At 36.5% G+C, this 18,691-nt stretch overlaps 1 protein-coding gene across 1 annotated transcript in view; it reads right to left on the bottom strand.

Moving 5' to 3' along the window:
- Positions 1-922: 922 nt before the first annotated feature.
- The window catches only part of LOC110370994 (nose resistant to fluoxetine protein 6), a 36,066-nt gene continuing 18,297 nt past the window's right edge, over positions 923-18,691 (bottom strand). The window contains exons 4-12 of the mRNA XM_021327038.3: positions 17,973-18,237; positions 16,400-16,560; positions 15,229-15,397; positions 8,341-8,534; positions 3,055-3,184; positions 2,554-2,743; positions 1,867-2,009; positions 1,469-1,565; positions 923-1,135 (exon numbers count right to left, since the gene is read on the bottom strand). Coding sequence (XP_021182713.3) covers positions 1,104-1,135; positions 1,469-1,565; positions 1,867-2,009; positions 2,554-2,743; positions 3,055-3,184; positions 8,341-8,534; positions 15,229-15,397; positions 16,400-16,560; positions 17,973-18,237 — 1,381 coding nt within the window. The 3' untranslated portion in view covers positions 923-1,103. The remainder of the gene's footprint in view (positions 1,136-1,468; positions 1,566-1,866; positions 2,010-2,553; positions 2,744-3,054; positions 3,185-8,340; positions 8,535-15,228; positions 15,398-16,399; positions 16,561-17,972; positions 18,238-18,691) is intronic.

Raw genomic sequence — 18,691 nt, 5'->3', positions numbered from 1 at the left:
GGAACAGCTCCATACATCCTGAACACACGGGTCCCTGTCCCCCACATTCCTGGCTCGTGAGGGACTGGACCAACAACATCAGGTGTATGTGCCGACCTGGAGTTGAGTCGCCTGACTGTGAACCTGATACTATGGTGGTTTTGAAGAGCTGATGGTAGATTGTGATCAAGTGAATAAAGACTATAGTGAAGACTAAAAAGTATACTCCTGAACACATAGGGGGTTGCCTGCGTGACCAGGTGGAAGCCTAGGCCTGGGGCCAAGTGAATAAAGACTGCAGTGCAGTATTTTCAATTGTTTTTCAAAGAGCTTGAACAAATAGGCATAACTCCTGCCACTGTAGGGGACTACCTGCGCGTGACAGGGTCAACAATATCAGGTGTATCTGCCGACCTGGAGTTGTGGTTACGACCTGACCTGGTTTTGGAATTTGATGATGGGACCTTTTTGCCTCGATGGCATGGTCAAGTGAATAAAGCCAATAGTGATTCGGCCGTGGGTTGGACCAAATGATCGTTAGTTTGACTGAAGTTTGAATTTTCTTACAAATGTGAAATTATAATTGTGCCTATTTTACGAAGAAGGGTGTATGTAACTGTTGACGTTTAAAAAGTTTTGAGCTACATCATTTGTATAATTGACTGATGTGTCTCAAACTTTGAAAAGATTTGTATATATTAGTTAAGTAAAGATATAAATTAATTTAATTTCAAGAATTTTATGCATGTTTATTTAAGGGAAATAGAAGTACTAGGAATTGATATAAATATTAGCTAGGTATTATGAATGAAAGCATTATTGCATAAAATACCTTTTCTGTAATTAATTTACTGTCTGCATTTACAAACTGGCATTATTTTTCTACAAAAATATTGCAAAAAAATATTTTTACGAGGCCTTACAAGGAATAAAACAATAAAAATAAATTTTATACACATTGGATTTTACTTTTTAATAACTTATCATTTATATTTTGTCCTTATAGTTAATTTTATGATAACAGTACAAAAATAGTCAAAAGTTACGAACTAATTGCGTGATGTGTGACTATAAACTAAATAATTATACACAACTATGAATAGAGCACTAGTCTTTGTCTTGTCTCATTTGTCTTTTAATTTCTTCTGTGATTGTCCTGAAACAATAAATGAAAAAGATTTATTAATAAAGTGTTCTGAAATTATCCAAAGGCCAATTTCACTAACAGTTGATTACTTAACTGATGGAATTTATGTGGAATTGGAATCTACTACAAATATAAGGAATACCTTAGATTTTGAAGGTTTTAATTTATCATCTGCATTTTTATCGGAATTTTATAATGTTGGTGAAAATGGGTCTGCCTGACCAAGTAAGTAAATGGTTAAATTATTGATGGTGGCTGTATGTGCCTTACTGCATTACATAGGGTTCTTAAACACTTTAATAACCATACTAAGAAATGCCATGTAATTTATATAAAGCTTACCGAAATATATCCTATACACTTGGTTGAAGGGCATCTCAATGGCGACCGTCGCCAATATTGATATCACTGTCACTGTGAGCACTTCTGGTGCATGCACCTGCAATCAAAAAATATAAAATTAAATAGATATAAATACTCCTCATTTGATTATTTCTGATACTGACATTTCTCTCGAGAATTTTGGCGTACAAGGTGTTTTAAAAATCCATGAGTGGGATTAAATTGGTATTTTGAACTTAAATTTTTATACCCTCGGTTTTCTAGATAGATGTCATAAATATTTCAACCTTTGAGCCAACTTCTGACTGCAAATACCTTCGCTAAAATCTCTACAGGTTTCATTTGAATTTCAACCTTAACCTGCCAGACATAAGATTACAATTCGCGCATCTACTTACAAGAAGTAAAGGTGAGTAGTATTCAGCATGTCTCTGCACCCCCACGTTGTAGAAGAAGATGGGGAACTGCGTCAGGTACACGCTGTATGCTATCTTGTTGAAGAACTTAAACACTCGGGATTCTATGAATGAGGTTCCTATGCCTGTGGGAATAAGGGTGGTTATTGGTTAAACTTTTTATGTGTTATGATTAAGATTAGGAGTCGAAGATTATACACAACGTTTGTACAACACAGCAAAAAGCTCATTTTAATCGATTCGAAGTCAGATCATTGAAGTTGAGGTTATTATGCCCTAAGAGCTTGGATTCATATTCAGTTCATGGTGATGAGTTTTGCATGCCATAGGATAAAAAAAATATTTGAAAGTTAAAGTTGTTTTGTAAATTTCTATAACTATAACGAAATCTAGCAATTATAAAAATGATCAGATCAAAATCTAAAGTAGGTTTAATTATTTTATAGGTTTATTTTTATTTATTTCTTTATCTGTTATGGCCGAATACGGGAACGTCACTCAATTTAAAGCACTGCTTGCTAAGTACCATTCTGCTTTATCACAGTCAGGTGAATTTTTGCGACAGACAGACTTTAAAGTAGTGCTTAAAGTTGATATCCAACTTTAAGCACTACTTTAAAGTCTGCCGTTAGAGTATTTCGAGGATCTACTCCGAAAGTAGGTTCTTACCAGCATAGTCATTAGCGATGGCCCAGTGAGAAGCACACATGAAGATTCCCCACAGTATGGGCGACACTGCGGCAAATATCGCTGCTCCGAACGGCTCGAACTTGTAACCTTCTAAGCCCCATTTGTAAGGAGTCACTATGGTCGCCGTCATCAGTGCTAAGCAGAACGCCCATAGCAGTCTTGATTGAGTCTAGAAGATTGAGGTAAAAGTTGGTTAATAAAAGGGAATATCGGGGGGTTATCTTATTCAGTTAATCCGTGTTTCGAAAGGAACGTTAACTTATTGGGTTCCTGGTTTAATCGGTTCTTGTGATGGTTCAGACCGGTTCATGGGTTCATAACAGGTAAATGTGTTAGGTAACACATTGATCGAGGAAAGTATAGACTTTATCTGAGTACGCGGAGTAGAGTGGCGAATATCACACAAAAGTTGACGTAGGTAGTTTAGCATTGATAAACTGTTCGTGTAGGTTATATAAATGTGAATTATTTAATACTTACATTTGTCAGTGTGAAGTTTAACTTTTTGGTTTTCATCAAGTACGCCATGACGACTCCTATTAGGTAGATTGTAGCTCTGTGTGTCGGTAGAATGTATGAGTAACGCGCCGCGTCTAGTAGCTTCTGTACTCTGTAAAGAACAAGAAAAATACATTTTGGAAAAGTAATATAAAAAATATATGCTAATTAGTGATGGTTAAGGCTATTAGCCATATCTGCAGGATTGAAATTTAAATATGAAAATATGAGTCTAAAATACAGAGAAACTTCCAGTCATTTATTAATTGTTCCATGTAATATAGCATTCATTTTATTTATCATCCGAAACCAATATAAAAAAATCTCAATAGAGGTAATCGTCCTCCTCCTCTTGTAATCGTCTTATTAAAATTCGAGAAACGCTTGACTAAATAGAATTATTCTGTTCTTTTTAAGTTTTTTTTAAACCCTAAGAAGATTTAAACAGAGCAAGGCGTTACTAACTTTATCAGGTCAGCTAGTTTCTAAAATTAAATGTCGGTGCACCCAGCGCCAACAATATTGATAGAGCAATGCTCCGCAATATAGTTTGCTTTAACGATACGTCATCTTTGATATACGACCTGTGGTCTCAGCTTCAGCCAGTCTATATTATATCCCACCAAAAACATTAAATGTAAAAAAAAGCCAATCCTCTACGCAATTCCTCCACCGTAAAAAGTATTGAGATCGCATAGAAGCCAAGTCCTGTTCAACTTTATTTGTAATAATAAATCAATATTTTGTGACTATATCAATAGTTTCGTTCACTTTACAATAATATTGACTTGGCCATGAGCACAATAAACTACAAATAAGCATATCTTGGAGAGGTGAAAGTCAAACATGAAGTTTAATATCGCAGAATTAAATACTTTTAGTTTATTCAATTGTTACTAAATGACCGACAGCGAGTATCATCCAACATCAATGAACTGCACATGTACTATGGCGCTTGTTTAGTCCATGGTGATCTCAAATTCCAATCGGTCCATAATCAGTCCAATCGTAAAATCATGTCCATGTAGAATATATCAATTCAATGGTATTTACACATTATTTCAAGGACCGACTTCTAACTTGTACTCATGGCCAAGACAATATTATTGTAATGTGAACAAAACTATTGATATAGTCACAAAATATTGATTTATTATTACAAATAAAGTTGAACAGGACTTGGCTTCTATGCGATCTCAATACTTTTTACGGTGGAGGAATTGCGTAGAGGATTGGCTTTTTTTTACATTTAATGTTTTTGGTGGGATCTAATTTATTTTTTGTAGGTCTCTTTCTTCTCTAAGTACATAACAAATTAAATTAACTTACATGCAACTAACTAAATATATAACAAACTAAATATGTACACCTAAAGCAGCACGTAAACAACATTTTTTAAATAAACTATAAAAAATCGAAATTGACGAATTTTTGAATCGAATATCTTTTAGAAAAGAGATTTATTTCAGAAGTAGATGGCGCTATCACATGAAATTATTTGTTTTTTTTTTTAAGTACTACTTATACTAAGCTATGTAACGAAACCATAGCGCGGTTTAGACCAGAACAACGCCATCTATCGAGCGAGCATGCAGTATTTATCGCACTGCATTAATATGAAAGATTTTATCATTATTCATTTAATTTTAACCTAGCTTTTTTTATTCATATGTATGTATATTTAACACATAATAACAATATACCACACTACGTAACAATAAAACAAATACATTTGTACATAAATAAATAACAAACTTATGAATGCAGTCAAAATTCATACACAATGTTCTTGAAAAACCGCAAATATAAATTTGTTTCCTATTTTTTTATTAAGTTTTAAGGTTTTTATAATTTTCCCTTTATATGTAGCTAATAACCTATCTTGGTGCCAAATTTGAAGGTTCTGAGTTTGCTAGAAGTACCTTAGACTTTTGATGATCGGTCAGTGAGTGAGTCAGTGACAAAATGGTGTAACTTTGATCGCTCATAACTCGTAAACTATTTATTCAAATGTCTTGTAATTTTGAGACTGAGCTTGTTCTAATACTTACTCTTGGTCATCGAAAACCTAAAGTCCTAGCTTTGTTCACATGGAAGATACAGGGGGCTGAAATAGCCGCGAAACGCTTCGAGAAAAGATGGTACGGCCGTGCCCGCTTTGCTCGAGTCTTGGCTGGGGCACTGCCGTGCCCTCAGATATCTGTTGTGTAGACAAGGATATCTAAATCTTGTGTGGACTATGGAAGTTGGGAAGATTGGACGCCTTCCCGTTTAAGACTTGGCTGTCATTTAAATGTGCCTTCTCCAAAAAAAAATCGAAGTTACCAAAACAAAAGAGTCTCCACGTCATTGGTAGCTAGTAGGTACCTAATTAATGATCTAAGAGCCGCCGTACACGGACTGCTTCAAGCAGTTGAGACCGACTGCTTAAAGCCGCGACCGCGCAGTGAACTATAGTCATTCATTCGCTGCCGTACACACGACTGCTCGAGCAGTCGCGACCGCTTCAAGCCGTCAACTGCATGATGAAATTCCATCGTGCCGTCGACCGCTCGCGAGCGGTTGCGAGGCATACACCGACTGCTCGAGCCGTTGACTGCGCTAGAGCAGTCGACAGCTCTCTGACTTCCCTCTCCCCCCCGCCCTTTGCGGCCTCGCGGCGTCTGTTTTCTCATTTGACTGCTCGAGCAGTTGGGTCGTAGCTCGAGCAGTCAACAACCGACAGCTCAAGCAGTCGGCTCAAGAGCTCAAGCTCGACCGCTCGAGCGGTCCGTGTATTTCACTCAGCCGCTAACTGCTCGAGCAGTCCGTGTACGGCGGCCCTAAGAGTGATATCACATCCCTATTTCTATATAAACACAATCTAATCAAATTATTGTTTGCAAAAATGGTACGCTAAAACCATGCAATGCAAAAAATAGTCTATGTTGACACAGCTTTTTATTAAGAAATGCAGACATGGAAAATCCAATAAGTAGCTAATTGGCACTAAATAAACAAATAAATCATGCCATTTATGGATTTTTTCATTTGTAAGGTCCTAATATTATCACCTACCAATTGTAGGGAGACTATTTTAATAAAGGTGTCGTCATCCGCCTTTTTATTTGTCATACTGCAGGGCACAGGCTTTTCATACAGAGAAGGAATGAGCGATAATCACCACGCTTACTACAGGCAAAGTAGCGATTTCAGACTTGAAAGACCAAATTTCCTCAAGAGGTTTTCCTTCAAAATGAAGGTGTAAAAAACATTGTTTAAATTGAAATGGAAGTGACCATGACGAAACACTTCTTAGTCCACCTACCCTATCATGTTCTCAAGTAGAGTAACAATAGCAAATACTTTAAAACTTAAGCTATGAACACAAATACTTAGTTGAGTACTAAGTTATGTTAAGTAATGGGTCTTAAAGAGTAGGTGATGCTTTTACTAAGAGGCTGTTAAGTAAAGTGTTACGTAACCGCTTATGTCAGGGTCAAGGGCTTAGGGTGTCTTCTGGAATTTTCTATTGTTTGAAGTATGTTTCTATGTTAGGTCAGTTTTTTTGAGGTAGTAGGTAATTCTTGCTCAAGGTGTAACACAACAATTAGATATACAAAATTTCGAGGGCGACTTTGCCTACCAATCCGGTTAAAAAGTATTTTGCAATTCAGGGGCACCACAAGACATCAATTTTTTTCACCTCAATTGGTTCAGTTGTTCTACCATGGGAACGTAACAAACTCTTTTGCGTTATGATATTAGTAAACAATTGATTTCAGTGTTTCTTCGAATATACTATGACGAGCTTGAGTTCAGAAACTTTCCTGTTCCCTATATGGTGTTTTGTCTACACCCAAATATTCAAAGTTCAATGGACATAATATTGACATAAGACATAGTGTCTTGGAAAACCATATAGCGTGACGTTGACGTAAATGTTATAGCTCACTATGTCAATATTTTGTATGCTAGTTATGAGATCTTATAAAAGGAAATAATAAGCTTTTAACATACCAAAAGGAAAATTTGGCACGTATTGTTTATTTTTAATATGCTTAAACAGGAGGTGACATAAACCTTATATGAATAGGTATGGTGAAACCTGAAGACATGCAATGACGAACTTTCCCATATTTGAACAGATAAAAATTAAATAAAAGGTTGATCAAATAGTAGGTATATATGTTATGGACCATGTGATTAATTCGGGCATTATTTATAATGCCCGAGCATTATGAATAATGTCTAGCTTCAACGGGCCAAGTGATTAATAACTATCTTAACTTCATTATTTATCACATTGCACGGGCATTATTATATTGCTACATGATAGTTGGGCAATTTGATAATAAAGCTATATTTTATGCGGTGCGAGGGTGGCAGTTGTTCTAATAAATAAATCCTGTTACTTGCTACATCTTTTATGATTATTGTTTTAAATTATATGTTCTATTTTAATGGGAAATTATAAGTCTAGCCACAAAATTATGAATTGGACAATTGTCATCTAATTTACTAACTCGGCCTCGTTTTTCTTGATCTCATTTTTCTTGGCTCGTTTTTTTATGGTAGAATTTAATTTGGATTCAAAACGTTGTATTAAAAACTGAACTTAGCGACGAAAACGAATCGCTGCAAAACCGACTCCACGTAGTCTTGTCTGCCCTACCCCTAGAGTGCAATTCAAAACCGCGTAGGCGCGGAGGGGCGAGGCGGCCTGCGAGCTGAGGCACAGGTGGTTGAAGCGCTCGCCGCCGCGGCTGAGGCGCAAGCCGAAGCTGCGGTGGTGAGCGTGAAAACCATCTGCGACGATAAGCTCGCATGGGACCGCCGGGGCCCCGCAGCGCCGGAGCCGTGACAGAAGCCATGCTTGCTGCATGTTGCATGCTTACTTCTATACTCTGTCAATTGATATGGGATGTGTTATATTTAGTTTATTTTAAGTTAAATGTCAATAACAATAACAAAAATTAAATTAAGTATGTTTGTATTACTTTGCCCAAAAGGTAACGGGCAATATGTATAGTGCCCGGTCAATTTGATTATTTGAATAATTATTATCAAATTGCACTCTCATATTGGGCATTATTCATAATGACCGGGCATTATGTATACTGCCCAATTTATCACTTGGTCCATAACATATATAAATAGCATATTTTACCTAGTTTGTAATAAATAAGTTTGTAAAAAAATATTTAACGAAAAAAGGACATAAAAACTAGGCCATCTATTAACAAGAAATACCAGAAAAAAATCCAAGAAAAAAGAGAAAATACTCACGATATTCCATAATACACGAACATGCTGATTTCATACCAGTAGATGGCTAAATATCTGAGAGCTGTCGACGCTACTGCCATGATGACCAGGAGGGACCAGCCCAGGGTCCTGAACTTCCATATGACCACCATCAGGGGTAACGTGGCTACGTAGAGTTGCATGTCCATACCGATTTGGTGTGTGTGAGTCAGACACTGGAAAAAATAATTTTGGTTGTGTAATGTTTTGTAAGTAATGGTTTTGGAAGGTGGGGTGGTAATTATTTATTTATTGTTTTCTTGGTTTTTACGATTAGAAAAATTGAAATTATGCACTTGATGTAATTACGCACTTTAACAGAGAATATGCTTTGGTATTAAACGGTGCGGTCAGTCTATTGGGAATACTCCCGGGAAATAGCAATGGGGATGAATTTATCGACTAATTTTAGTTTTAATATATATATTATGTATATTTATGGTTATACTTGTATCATGTACCTTTATTTATTATTCTTGTTATGGTAAATTGTTGGGACAAGGCTTTTTTTGCAAAAACGCAGTTACAGGTGCAATGTCGCTCCAAGGAAGAGTGAGGGGGGACAATTAGCATAGCACTCTAAAGTCAAGATTAAACTTCATGTAAAGATACACAAACACAAAGATGAGTCAACCCAATTTATCTAATACTAGCTTCTGCCCGCGACTTCGTACGCGGATAAAGTCCCTTATGCCAGCGACTACGGGGTCAGTAAAATCAAAGATCTGAACCGTCTGATATTGAATTTTAAGGGCCCGTTGACGCATAGCCATTAGAAACGTTCCATATATTTAATTTTTGTACTTCAACGGCAAAAGCACAGCAGACTAAACAAAACGCTGAGAACTGAACCGCAAAAGACGTGACCATAGGGATAAAAGTAGTGATTCTAATTAGTCCGCATTTAAGTTGTGTGTGGCAAAAATATTACACGTATTAATACGTTAAAAAACATTAAATGTTACTGAGATGACAAAGTCGTGATGACTTAGTGGAAGTCGTGGTGGTTTAGTGGGTAGAGAACCAATCTCTCAAGTATGAGCGTACGTCTTTGATTCCAGGTCTGGCAAGTACCTGCCCATGCAACTTTTCTAAGTTCGTATGTACTTTCTACGTATATTTTGAATACCAATGACCGTTATTTGGAGGGGATGTTAAACTGTAGGTTCCGGCTGTCATTGAACATTCTTGGCAGTCGTTATGGGTAGTCAGATGCCAGTAAGTCTGACCAGTTTTACCAAGGGGTATTGGGTTGAGCGGGTAACTGGGTTGTGGAGCTCAGATAGGCAGTCGCTCCTTGTAAAACACTGGTACTCAGTTGCATCGTGACTGGAAGTCGAATCTAACATAATTGGGACAAAGGCTCTTGAGATAATAATGAGATATAAGCACCGCAGGACATCTGAGGCTGATGACGGGGAGTAGCGACCCCGGTGGGCTATATATACTGAGTTCTCCAGGGAGAGTATACTGTCCCCCATCTCCGGCCGGTCGGAGTGAACCATGACAGGGATAGGTCTCACGCCTCTGGCTTGGCTTGGCCGTCCAGAGTGGAGTCGCTAGAGCAGGGTTTAGTAGCCCTGCTCGGAGGATAGGTGCCTCGTGGTAAGTGATCCACAGGGAGCGCGTAATCTGAGTTTAAAATCCGCCGAGGTACCTATCCTCACACTTCAGCCGCTCATATCCCTGTTGCCCTCTTGTTGCTATTCAGTGACTGATTCCCGGGGGCCCAGTAAGTGAGCTGGCGAGTCTCCACGTGCCATTTTTACCATTTCACCATTTTTACATGTATCTAATACATTGTCATCGGCAGGTGCCATAGTTCCCGTTGTTTCCCCATTCCTAGTCCATTAGCATCCCATCACAATAGCCCAAGTAGTTTTCATCAACAGTTAGCAATGGTATAGCACAGAACCGGGGATCGTCTTTTTTTTAACGATTGTCCTTGGGTTCATTTCTATAGTGTATAAAGGAATAATCGTCGGTTTTGTTTCACCATTTCATTAAAGTTGTCTCAAAAGGGCTTCAGAGTGTTGGCTTCGGCCCCACGTTTGCCTCCCAAAAATTCGGAACTCTGTAGTCCCGAGGTCTGGAAGAGACACACAAAATAATAATGAGATATAACGCAACAAATTCGGAGAGTGGGGGCTCGTGACGCCACGTCTAGGTGTGTAAAATTTGTACTAAGCAGTGACTTAACACAAAATTCAAGCGTGTTATATCTTCGTTATTATTTGTTTGTGAGAAGGAGAAAAGAAAAAATACGTGTCCATTATTTTAGGATTATCTATTTCATAACATTCATTTCTATACATTTCAAGTGTAGTATTGCTCTTGATGTTCCACATCAGGTGTTCCAGATCTTCGATGTATATACGTCAATAGAGAGTGCTTATCAGGTTGAACCACTTTTGCTAAAACGTCATATCTTTATTTAGTCTAGCTGGGCTCCTGGCGTTCCACATCAGGTGGGTTACATCTTCAATTTTTATAAGTCAACAGAGAGTGCTTATCAGATTGAACAACTTTTGCTAAAACGTCACACCTCTAAATGCTATAGTCTAGCCGGGCCCCTGGAGTTCCACATCAGGTGTTTTAGATCTTCAATTTGTATAAGTCAATAGAAAGTGCTTATCAAATTGAACAACTTTTGCTAAAACGTCATACCTGTATATGGTACAGAGAAGCTGGGCTCTTGGGGTTCCACATCAGGTGTTCCAGATCTTAAAATTTATTATCTCAGCTGAAAATGCTCATCACATGAAATAATTTTGCCATGGCACCATTTTTGTATCTCTTAAAGTTTTGTTGGTCTGTTGGTGTTCTGCATCAGGTCTTCAAGTTTCGAGGATAAATTATAGCCTATATGTTGACCAGGCTTAACAGTGATACAACAAAGAAAAAATCATTGAAATCCGTTCAGTAGTTCCGAAGATTAGCGTGTACAAACAAACAGACATACAGACATACAGACATACAGACATGCAGACATACAGACAGAATTTTTTTTTTGGATTTGTGCTCCATTACTGTTTCTAAACCCCACCCAATTATTATTTTTTAAATATATTCAATGTACAGACACAGTTTTTTTACAGATTTATTATATGTATAGATATAGATTTAGTCGAAAACCAATTAAATATAACTTAGCAAAGACCGCACAAATTGTAAAATCCTTCAAAATTAATTTAGATTGACATTAAATTTTCAATTGCTTTGAAAGTTAAAATAATATCATTTGGTGATTACCCCTTCGTTTGGGATTACGTTGTTATTGTCTGCGCCATTTTGATTTGACTTGTTTTTGAGAAAACGGTTTTTAAAATTAAAGTTAAATATTAATAGAGCAAGTTTATTTAATTTCCAGCTAAGAAATAAATACAGTCTAAGAATATGATTCGATAAAGAAATAAAAAAAAACCTCCTGAGAATGTATTTTCATTGTTTTTAAATTAGTGGCGTATAAATGAAACAGTTTTCAAAAACGTCTCTATTTATGAATATTATGGTACATACGCTTTGTGCAATATGGCAGAATTAAATTGTTCCCAGAAATGTATAATTTCACGTGAAGTTTTCAGTATTTTAAATCTAACTGGGCTGTTGTAATTCTATATTTATTTACTGCTCAATATTTTACTTTATAACTAACTTAAAACAAGCAAAAAAAAGAAAATCAACAAAATTCGGTCTTCAAACATACGAATATTTTAAATTGAGAATAGCTGGACTGATTTTGTTTTTTTTTTTACTAAAGTTTTTTAAATCTCTTCACATAGATTGTAAAGACCAGTTGCTAGATTTTTATAAAGTCAATTAGGTTTTCTTTTTTAAAGTTTTTTTTTTATTCCAAGGACGTATAAAATCTTCGTTGTCTTTTTGCAGTTTTCTTGAGAAGGCGATCTTTAACCACAGCATATGATATTTCTAGAAGATACGATACACAAATGCAAGTCTAATATGACACGGTAATCTAGTTATCGAGTTCTGATTCCCATAGCCGTTATATAAACATTGTTACATTAATTAATCGTGGGTAATGTGCCATAGATCATTATCGTGCGTTTTATTGGTAATAGTACGCCTCGTTTCTATGCGGTGTTGAGACATTAATTGGTCACTATGTGGGTTTCAGAATGTTTAAAAGGCCCTTTGAACAAAATGCTGCGGGCTTGAAAATGAAAATGTTAGCACTGAAACTCAATGGGTTTCAGTAGGAACATTGATATTTTTTCCGATACCAAAAATATGTTTGCGAGTATGTAGCGACTTGCTATGTTTGGTGATGGCAAAAAGTTTGGTGAGATCTGTACCAGAGTTGTACCTTCTATCCGCAAATAGCATCTGAAAATATTTGTTCTGTACCCATCGGAATATGACGTATGCATATTATCACTTTTCACATCATATGACACATGATTTAATAATATAAAAACATTCGATCAAATATACTTATATAATTTATGAATAATTTACATAAACTCCGTTTAGGTATCCTTACTAATATTATAAATCGGAAAGTGAGTTTGTTTGTTTGTTTGTTTGTTCCGCTTTCACGCCGTAACTACTGAACCGATTGCTTTGAAATTTTGCAGACGTAAAGTTAAAAGTCCGGATTAAATAATAGGGTACTTTTTATCCCGAAAAAAATAGATATTCCCGAGGGAAAACAAAAATATTGTTTGTTTGATGAATGGATTGTAGATGGCGCTGTGTGTCGTTTAAAACAAGGTAATATATTGCAAACGAATATAAACATGTAAATTTAGAAGCTAAATGATACGATAATGAATCCCCGAAAATGAGGAATTCCCGAGGGATGATGTACAATTTGTTTAATCGTCTAAACTGTTTTTTTTTTACATCTACTTATATATTGCAAACGAATATGAACATATAAATTTAGAAGCTAAATGATACGATAATGAATCCTCGAAAATGAGGAATTCCCGAGGGATGACGTACAATTTGTTTTATCGTCTTAACTGTTTTTTTTACATCTACTTATCCTGAAATAACTATAATTCAACGAATTACTAATTGGTATAAGTATTAGTTAAGTTATTTAGTTCTTGAGGTATGCGATAGATGGCGCTGGGTGTTTTTAAAACGTGGTAACGATGTGTTTTTAAAATACGTAAGAAGTGGAATGATAGCTTTTTAAAACGTGGTGACGTTGTTTTTTTTTAAGATACGTAAGAAGTGCAATGATATCTCGCGCTTTAACCTGTAGCTCATTGTTCAATCGCGAGCTTCCCGATAGCTCGATAGATGGCGATAAGGTTGATGGTGTTAAGGTTCGCCGCGAATTAGTCTTAACGTGTTTTGAAATCAGTGGGGCCCAGTAGCGCCAGGGCCAGCCGCGGCTGCGGGTTGTTCGAAAGAGGTACCGCGGCCCTGGTATATAAAAGGCCTAGGACGGAACACGACGATTTTAGTCAGTAAGAGTCTGACACTCCCTCACCGCTGCTAACCCACAGCGGGAGGGGTGAACCGAATTCCACGCGGGCGAAGCCGCGGGCGGAAAGCTAGTTATAAATAAATGAACACGTAATCAATATGAATAGTGTATGGAAGTATTAGGTTTACAGTGACACTCCAAAAAGGTATGTACTAAATGCTGAGGTAGGTACTTTTAGCATATTACCGTAGTACCAAATTGGTACATATTATTTGTACAACTTTTTTAGTGCTAATTAGGTAGAGGATTTATTATTTGTAGCTATGTGTATTTATGAGGTTTTCATTTATGTTGGCATATGATTATACAGACGAACACGTAATATTACACATATAGATTATATATATTATAGAACACATAATTATTGAATGTGAAAATACTGTTGAATGTGGGTTGATGACTCTCGTGTCAAATATATTAATAATATCTATTTTATTCCCTAATCCCTCTACACACGAGTGGTATCGCGCCTATACAAGCGACAAGAAACAAATGACGACTAAAGTTACAAGCGATGACATCTGAAACCGCACGACGTGTTTTTTGCCTCACAATGAAAAACCATAATCCGATAGTGTGAATACACTGTACACATATACCTACCATATCATACGAGTACATTCTCACAAGTGCCCATAGAAACGAATTCACTAGCAAAGGTAATTTCCAAAAGAAAATACGATGTCTAGAGATAGTAACGGCAAATGTTACCATTTTTGAAATACAGAGGACGATACTTGAAGGACTTGCACTAAAAATAAATTGAATCCGATACTTCTAAATTAAATTTTGAGCAAAATAAACAAAAATGTTTAGAAGCAGAATTCACGAAGGCTTTTCCATTTTGTGCGCTATGTTATAGACGAAATGAAAAAGAGAGTTCATAGTTTCATAGGTAGGTAATCTCTGCACTCGGTATTGAATTTTATAAAAGACGAGAAAAAAAATACAGGTATTGCCTTGAATTCAGAGCTTCGCAGAAAAAGGTATAATTTCACAAGTCACGGTAATCAAAAAGTTTGTTGCACCTACAGGGCCATCTGATGATTTCCCACGTTAGTAAAAAGGTATCAATATTAAATTAAATGATAGCGAAATAGTCCAGGGAACCAAAGTATTGACTACTTGAATCACTATCGTGATACAAATACAATAATACTAACTATATACTGGGTTGATTTTTATAGTGGATACAGGGTTAATCGTCGGATTTGTGTCACCATTTCATTAAAGCTGTCTCAAAAGTGCTTCAGCGGTTGGCTTCGGCCCCACGTTCGCCTTTGAAAAATCCGGGACTCTGTAGTCCCGAGGTCTGGTCGAGACATACAAACTAACAGTAGTTAGTACTAATAATACACTCAAATAGTCAAACTAATAATACACATATAGGTACATAGAGTACATACCATATCTTCAAAGCCGAAATAGTTATGTATGAACAAGAAACTCTTCCACATGTTCTTCTCGCAGACTCTGCTGTGCTCCTCAACTACGAGGTTCCACTGAGGACCATTGTTCAGGTCTGGTAGGATGTACGTGCAGAACAGCATGAGAGACACGAAGAGAGGGAATAGTCTGGAAGAGAGAAGGTAGTTGGTAAAAGAGTCTGTTCATGGCAGGTTGAATGTTGTCATCTTTAAGTCTGCGTCCATTAAGGTGAATGTCACCATATGTCACTGTTCAAACAAAAGATAGGTCTTTCGTCTCTGTACGTGTAAAAAATAGATGGTGTTCTAATGAGAATCGAAGTATGTATAGGTAGTTCTCGCCGTCTCCGATTATATGACGTAAATTGTGTTTGGGGTTTCAAATTCTTAATGACGGATCTAAAGTAGGGCAAAACGTCAAGGGTTTTCATTCTACACTTTTGGAAAACCAATGACGAGAATAGTCACAAAATCAATCAATAATTCAATCTAATTTCCCGCACATTAAAAACCTATTTAATAAATAAATAGGCTTTAACGAACAAAAGAGGGTTTAACTCGTATCTTTAGAAGATAATCGCTTTGTAACGACCTGCCTCGTAAAACATACAAATTGTGGACACGTGTTCGCCCTAGATAAAAATCCACGAGCTACTAAATATGTTTTAAATGCTGGCAACATTAAGAATGCATTGAGTTTGAAGAAACGTGAACTTTGACACGTGCCTTGCACAATGCAAAGAAAATATGTCTTAGTCAAGTAAGGAGATTTAAATGCAAGGTTCTATTCATCTGCAGCGCTTTAAAGTACAGGAAGAATAAAGGTATTCTTGAAATTTCCTAACATGTGTTTTACATTGTCACCTCTTAAAGACATAACATTTTTGGAGAATACTTCCTAAAGTAAATTGTATCAGTATAATGGTAACAAGTCACCTTGTACAGAACAATGAAACAAACAGATTGAAATTAAACAAAACAAAAGGACTCAAGACAAAATATTTAACAATCCCAATAAATCTAGATTAATGACAGAAAGGGAGATTTAATGAATGGACCAGTTTCAAACAATGGATATATTTTCTGCACTTTAAACTGTAATCAATCTTTGGTTAATGATGATGGGGCCGATAAATGTTTTAGCTCTTACCTAAACCATCTGGCTATAAGTCGGTCCTTTAAGTTGATGGTGCCTTTCTTCTCTAAGTCGGTTAAAAGGTTGTGGGCGTTCAGGAACCCGCTGAGGTATAGGAAGCTGTCTGTGTAGAGGATTGCGGAGCGTCCAACCACTGCCCATGGCATACCGAATACCTGGAAAACAGAAGAATATAATGACGTGTTAACTATAGAAGATTAGTGTATTTTTATCAGAGTCAGTCGTGTGTCGGGAGTCGGTTTGATGTTTAAACTGTATCGAAGTTACGTAATATAAAAAACAGTTTGTTTCACTTGCAAAATATGACTAACCAAATAAACTGACTAATAATTTTATACGTCACACATCAATTACTTTAAATAGTATTTCTTGTCACCTAAAAGCCTTGAATGTACAGTAAGTTATGAAAATATGTCTTGCGAAAATAAATGCTATTATAAGTTGTAAGATATCGATCATTACATGTCAGTTTTTATCATGATTATTTGAGTGTTTATACATACTAATAAAATGTAAGTTTTACGAGTCTTTCCTAATCATACAAAATAATAAAATTGAAATTGCAAAGAGACACGGTGGAGACACAAACTGTAGGTCCCGGCTGTCATTTAAACATCTTTGGCAGAGTTATGGGTAGTCAGAAGCCAGTAGTAAGTCTGACAACCGGTTTTACGTAGGGGTATTGGGTTGCCCGGGAAACTAGGTTGAGAAGGTCAGATAGGCAATCGCTTCTTGTAAAACACTGGTAATCAGGTGCATGCTGTTAGACTGAAAGCCGATCCCAACATTTTTGGGGAAAAGGCTAGGCAGATGATGAAGTAGGATGATTTTAGACTTGATTGTACCCGTAGGTAATTGATACAGAATATCATGGAGACTTAAGAATCGAGGGCACAGTTAAGTGCCTAAAACAAAGAGCTTGAAAACACACTAAGGCGACTTGATTGAATTTTCACCAGACTTTATTAAGAGGTGTGAGTTTCATTTTAAAGCTGACTTTGTGAAATTTTAATGCGGTGCTTAATACTTAAGTCAAAGATAGCAGATGGAGCTGTTACTGAAATTGATTAAATGAACTTTAAATGTAGGTTTCAGCTTCAGATGTAAAAAGTAGTAGTAGGTGTTCAGAATTTAGGTGATAATATATAGGTAAAACAAAAAATGATAAAGAACTATTATAATGTAAAGCCAGTTCAATGTTTAAGCTAGCTTGCGGTAAGGCTACTCGTACTTTTCCCATATAACTCTACTATATAACTGACTGAAATCTCCCATATAATAAAATTCAATAATTATGATGATGAAATTCATGCGGAAACCACATATGACAATCTACTAATTCAGTGCATAAAAAAAATATAAATTACTAGCTTACGCCAGCGGCTTCGCCCGCGTGGTGTGGTGATAAAAAGTGCCTATGTGTTAATCCAGGGTATCACCTATCTACGTACCAAATTTCAACCAAATCGGTCCAGCCTTTTTTGCGTGATTGAATAACAAACATACATCCATACATTCTCACAAACTTTCACATTTATAATTTAAATAGGAAGTAGGATGTACTTACGGCAGAAAAACTGACTTTATTCACATAAGGGTTATGTGCCATCGCCATAGACTTGTGTGCTATGAGCAGAGCGAACGCATTCATTCCTCTATACGCATCAACACCCTTAACTCTAGTCGGAGAGTCCGATAAGTCAAACACTTTTCGCAAATTCCTCTTCAGGGAGAACGCGTTTAGAAGCTTCTCGAAGTTTGTGACTCCTTCTTTGCCGTCGTCTAGCACTGTGCCTAGACTGAGAAGCAGGATTATTGCTAGGAAGAATGTGCTGAAAAGAAAATAAAAATGTTAGATTAGTACCTATTCGTTTTTCAGAAAAAATTTACTTCCACACTCAAAAATACCACATAATTAACCTCCTTCTTTTTGGAAGTCTAAAAGAACTGTCCTTCAGGTTATGTTAACCATGGTTATAATCGTTTCGGCAATACAATAGATGGTTGGATCTCGTTCATGAAAATCTTATTACGGGAAGTATCTTCTGAAAGTCAGAAGAACGAAACTTCTACCACTAGTCTCAGCTTTAAGCACCTTTAAGTTAAACTTTGAGAGAATGATGCAGTTGCTCCATATTAAATTAACTCAAAATTGAACTCTAATACCTTCGGAATATGGATGAGCTGTTGACATGGAACAAGACTTTTTCAACATAGTCTTCAACTAAATCGACATTTAGATAATTCATCGTATTAGCCATTTACGAATGGTCGCCTTTGTAACAA

This window comes from Helicoverpa armigera, chromosome 10, assembly GCF_030705265.1.
Source record: "Helicoverpa armigera isolate CAAS_96S chromosome 10, ASM3070526v1, whole genome shotgun sequence".
NCBI classification, from domain to species: Eukaryota; Metazoa; Arthropoda; class Insecta; order Lepidoptera; family Noctuidae; genus Helicoverpa; species Helicoverpa armigera.
Note: the sequence above shows the minus strand (reverse complement) of the source record. Positions and strands in the feature narration are given on the sequence as shown.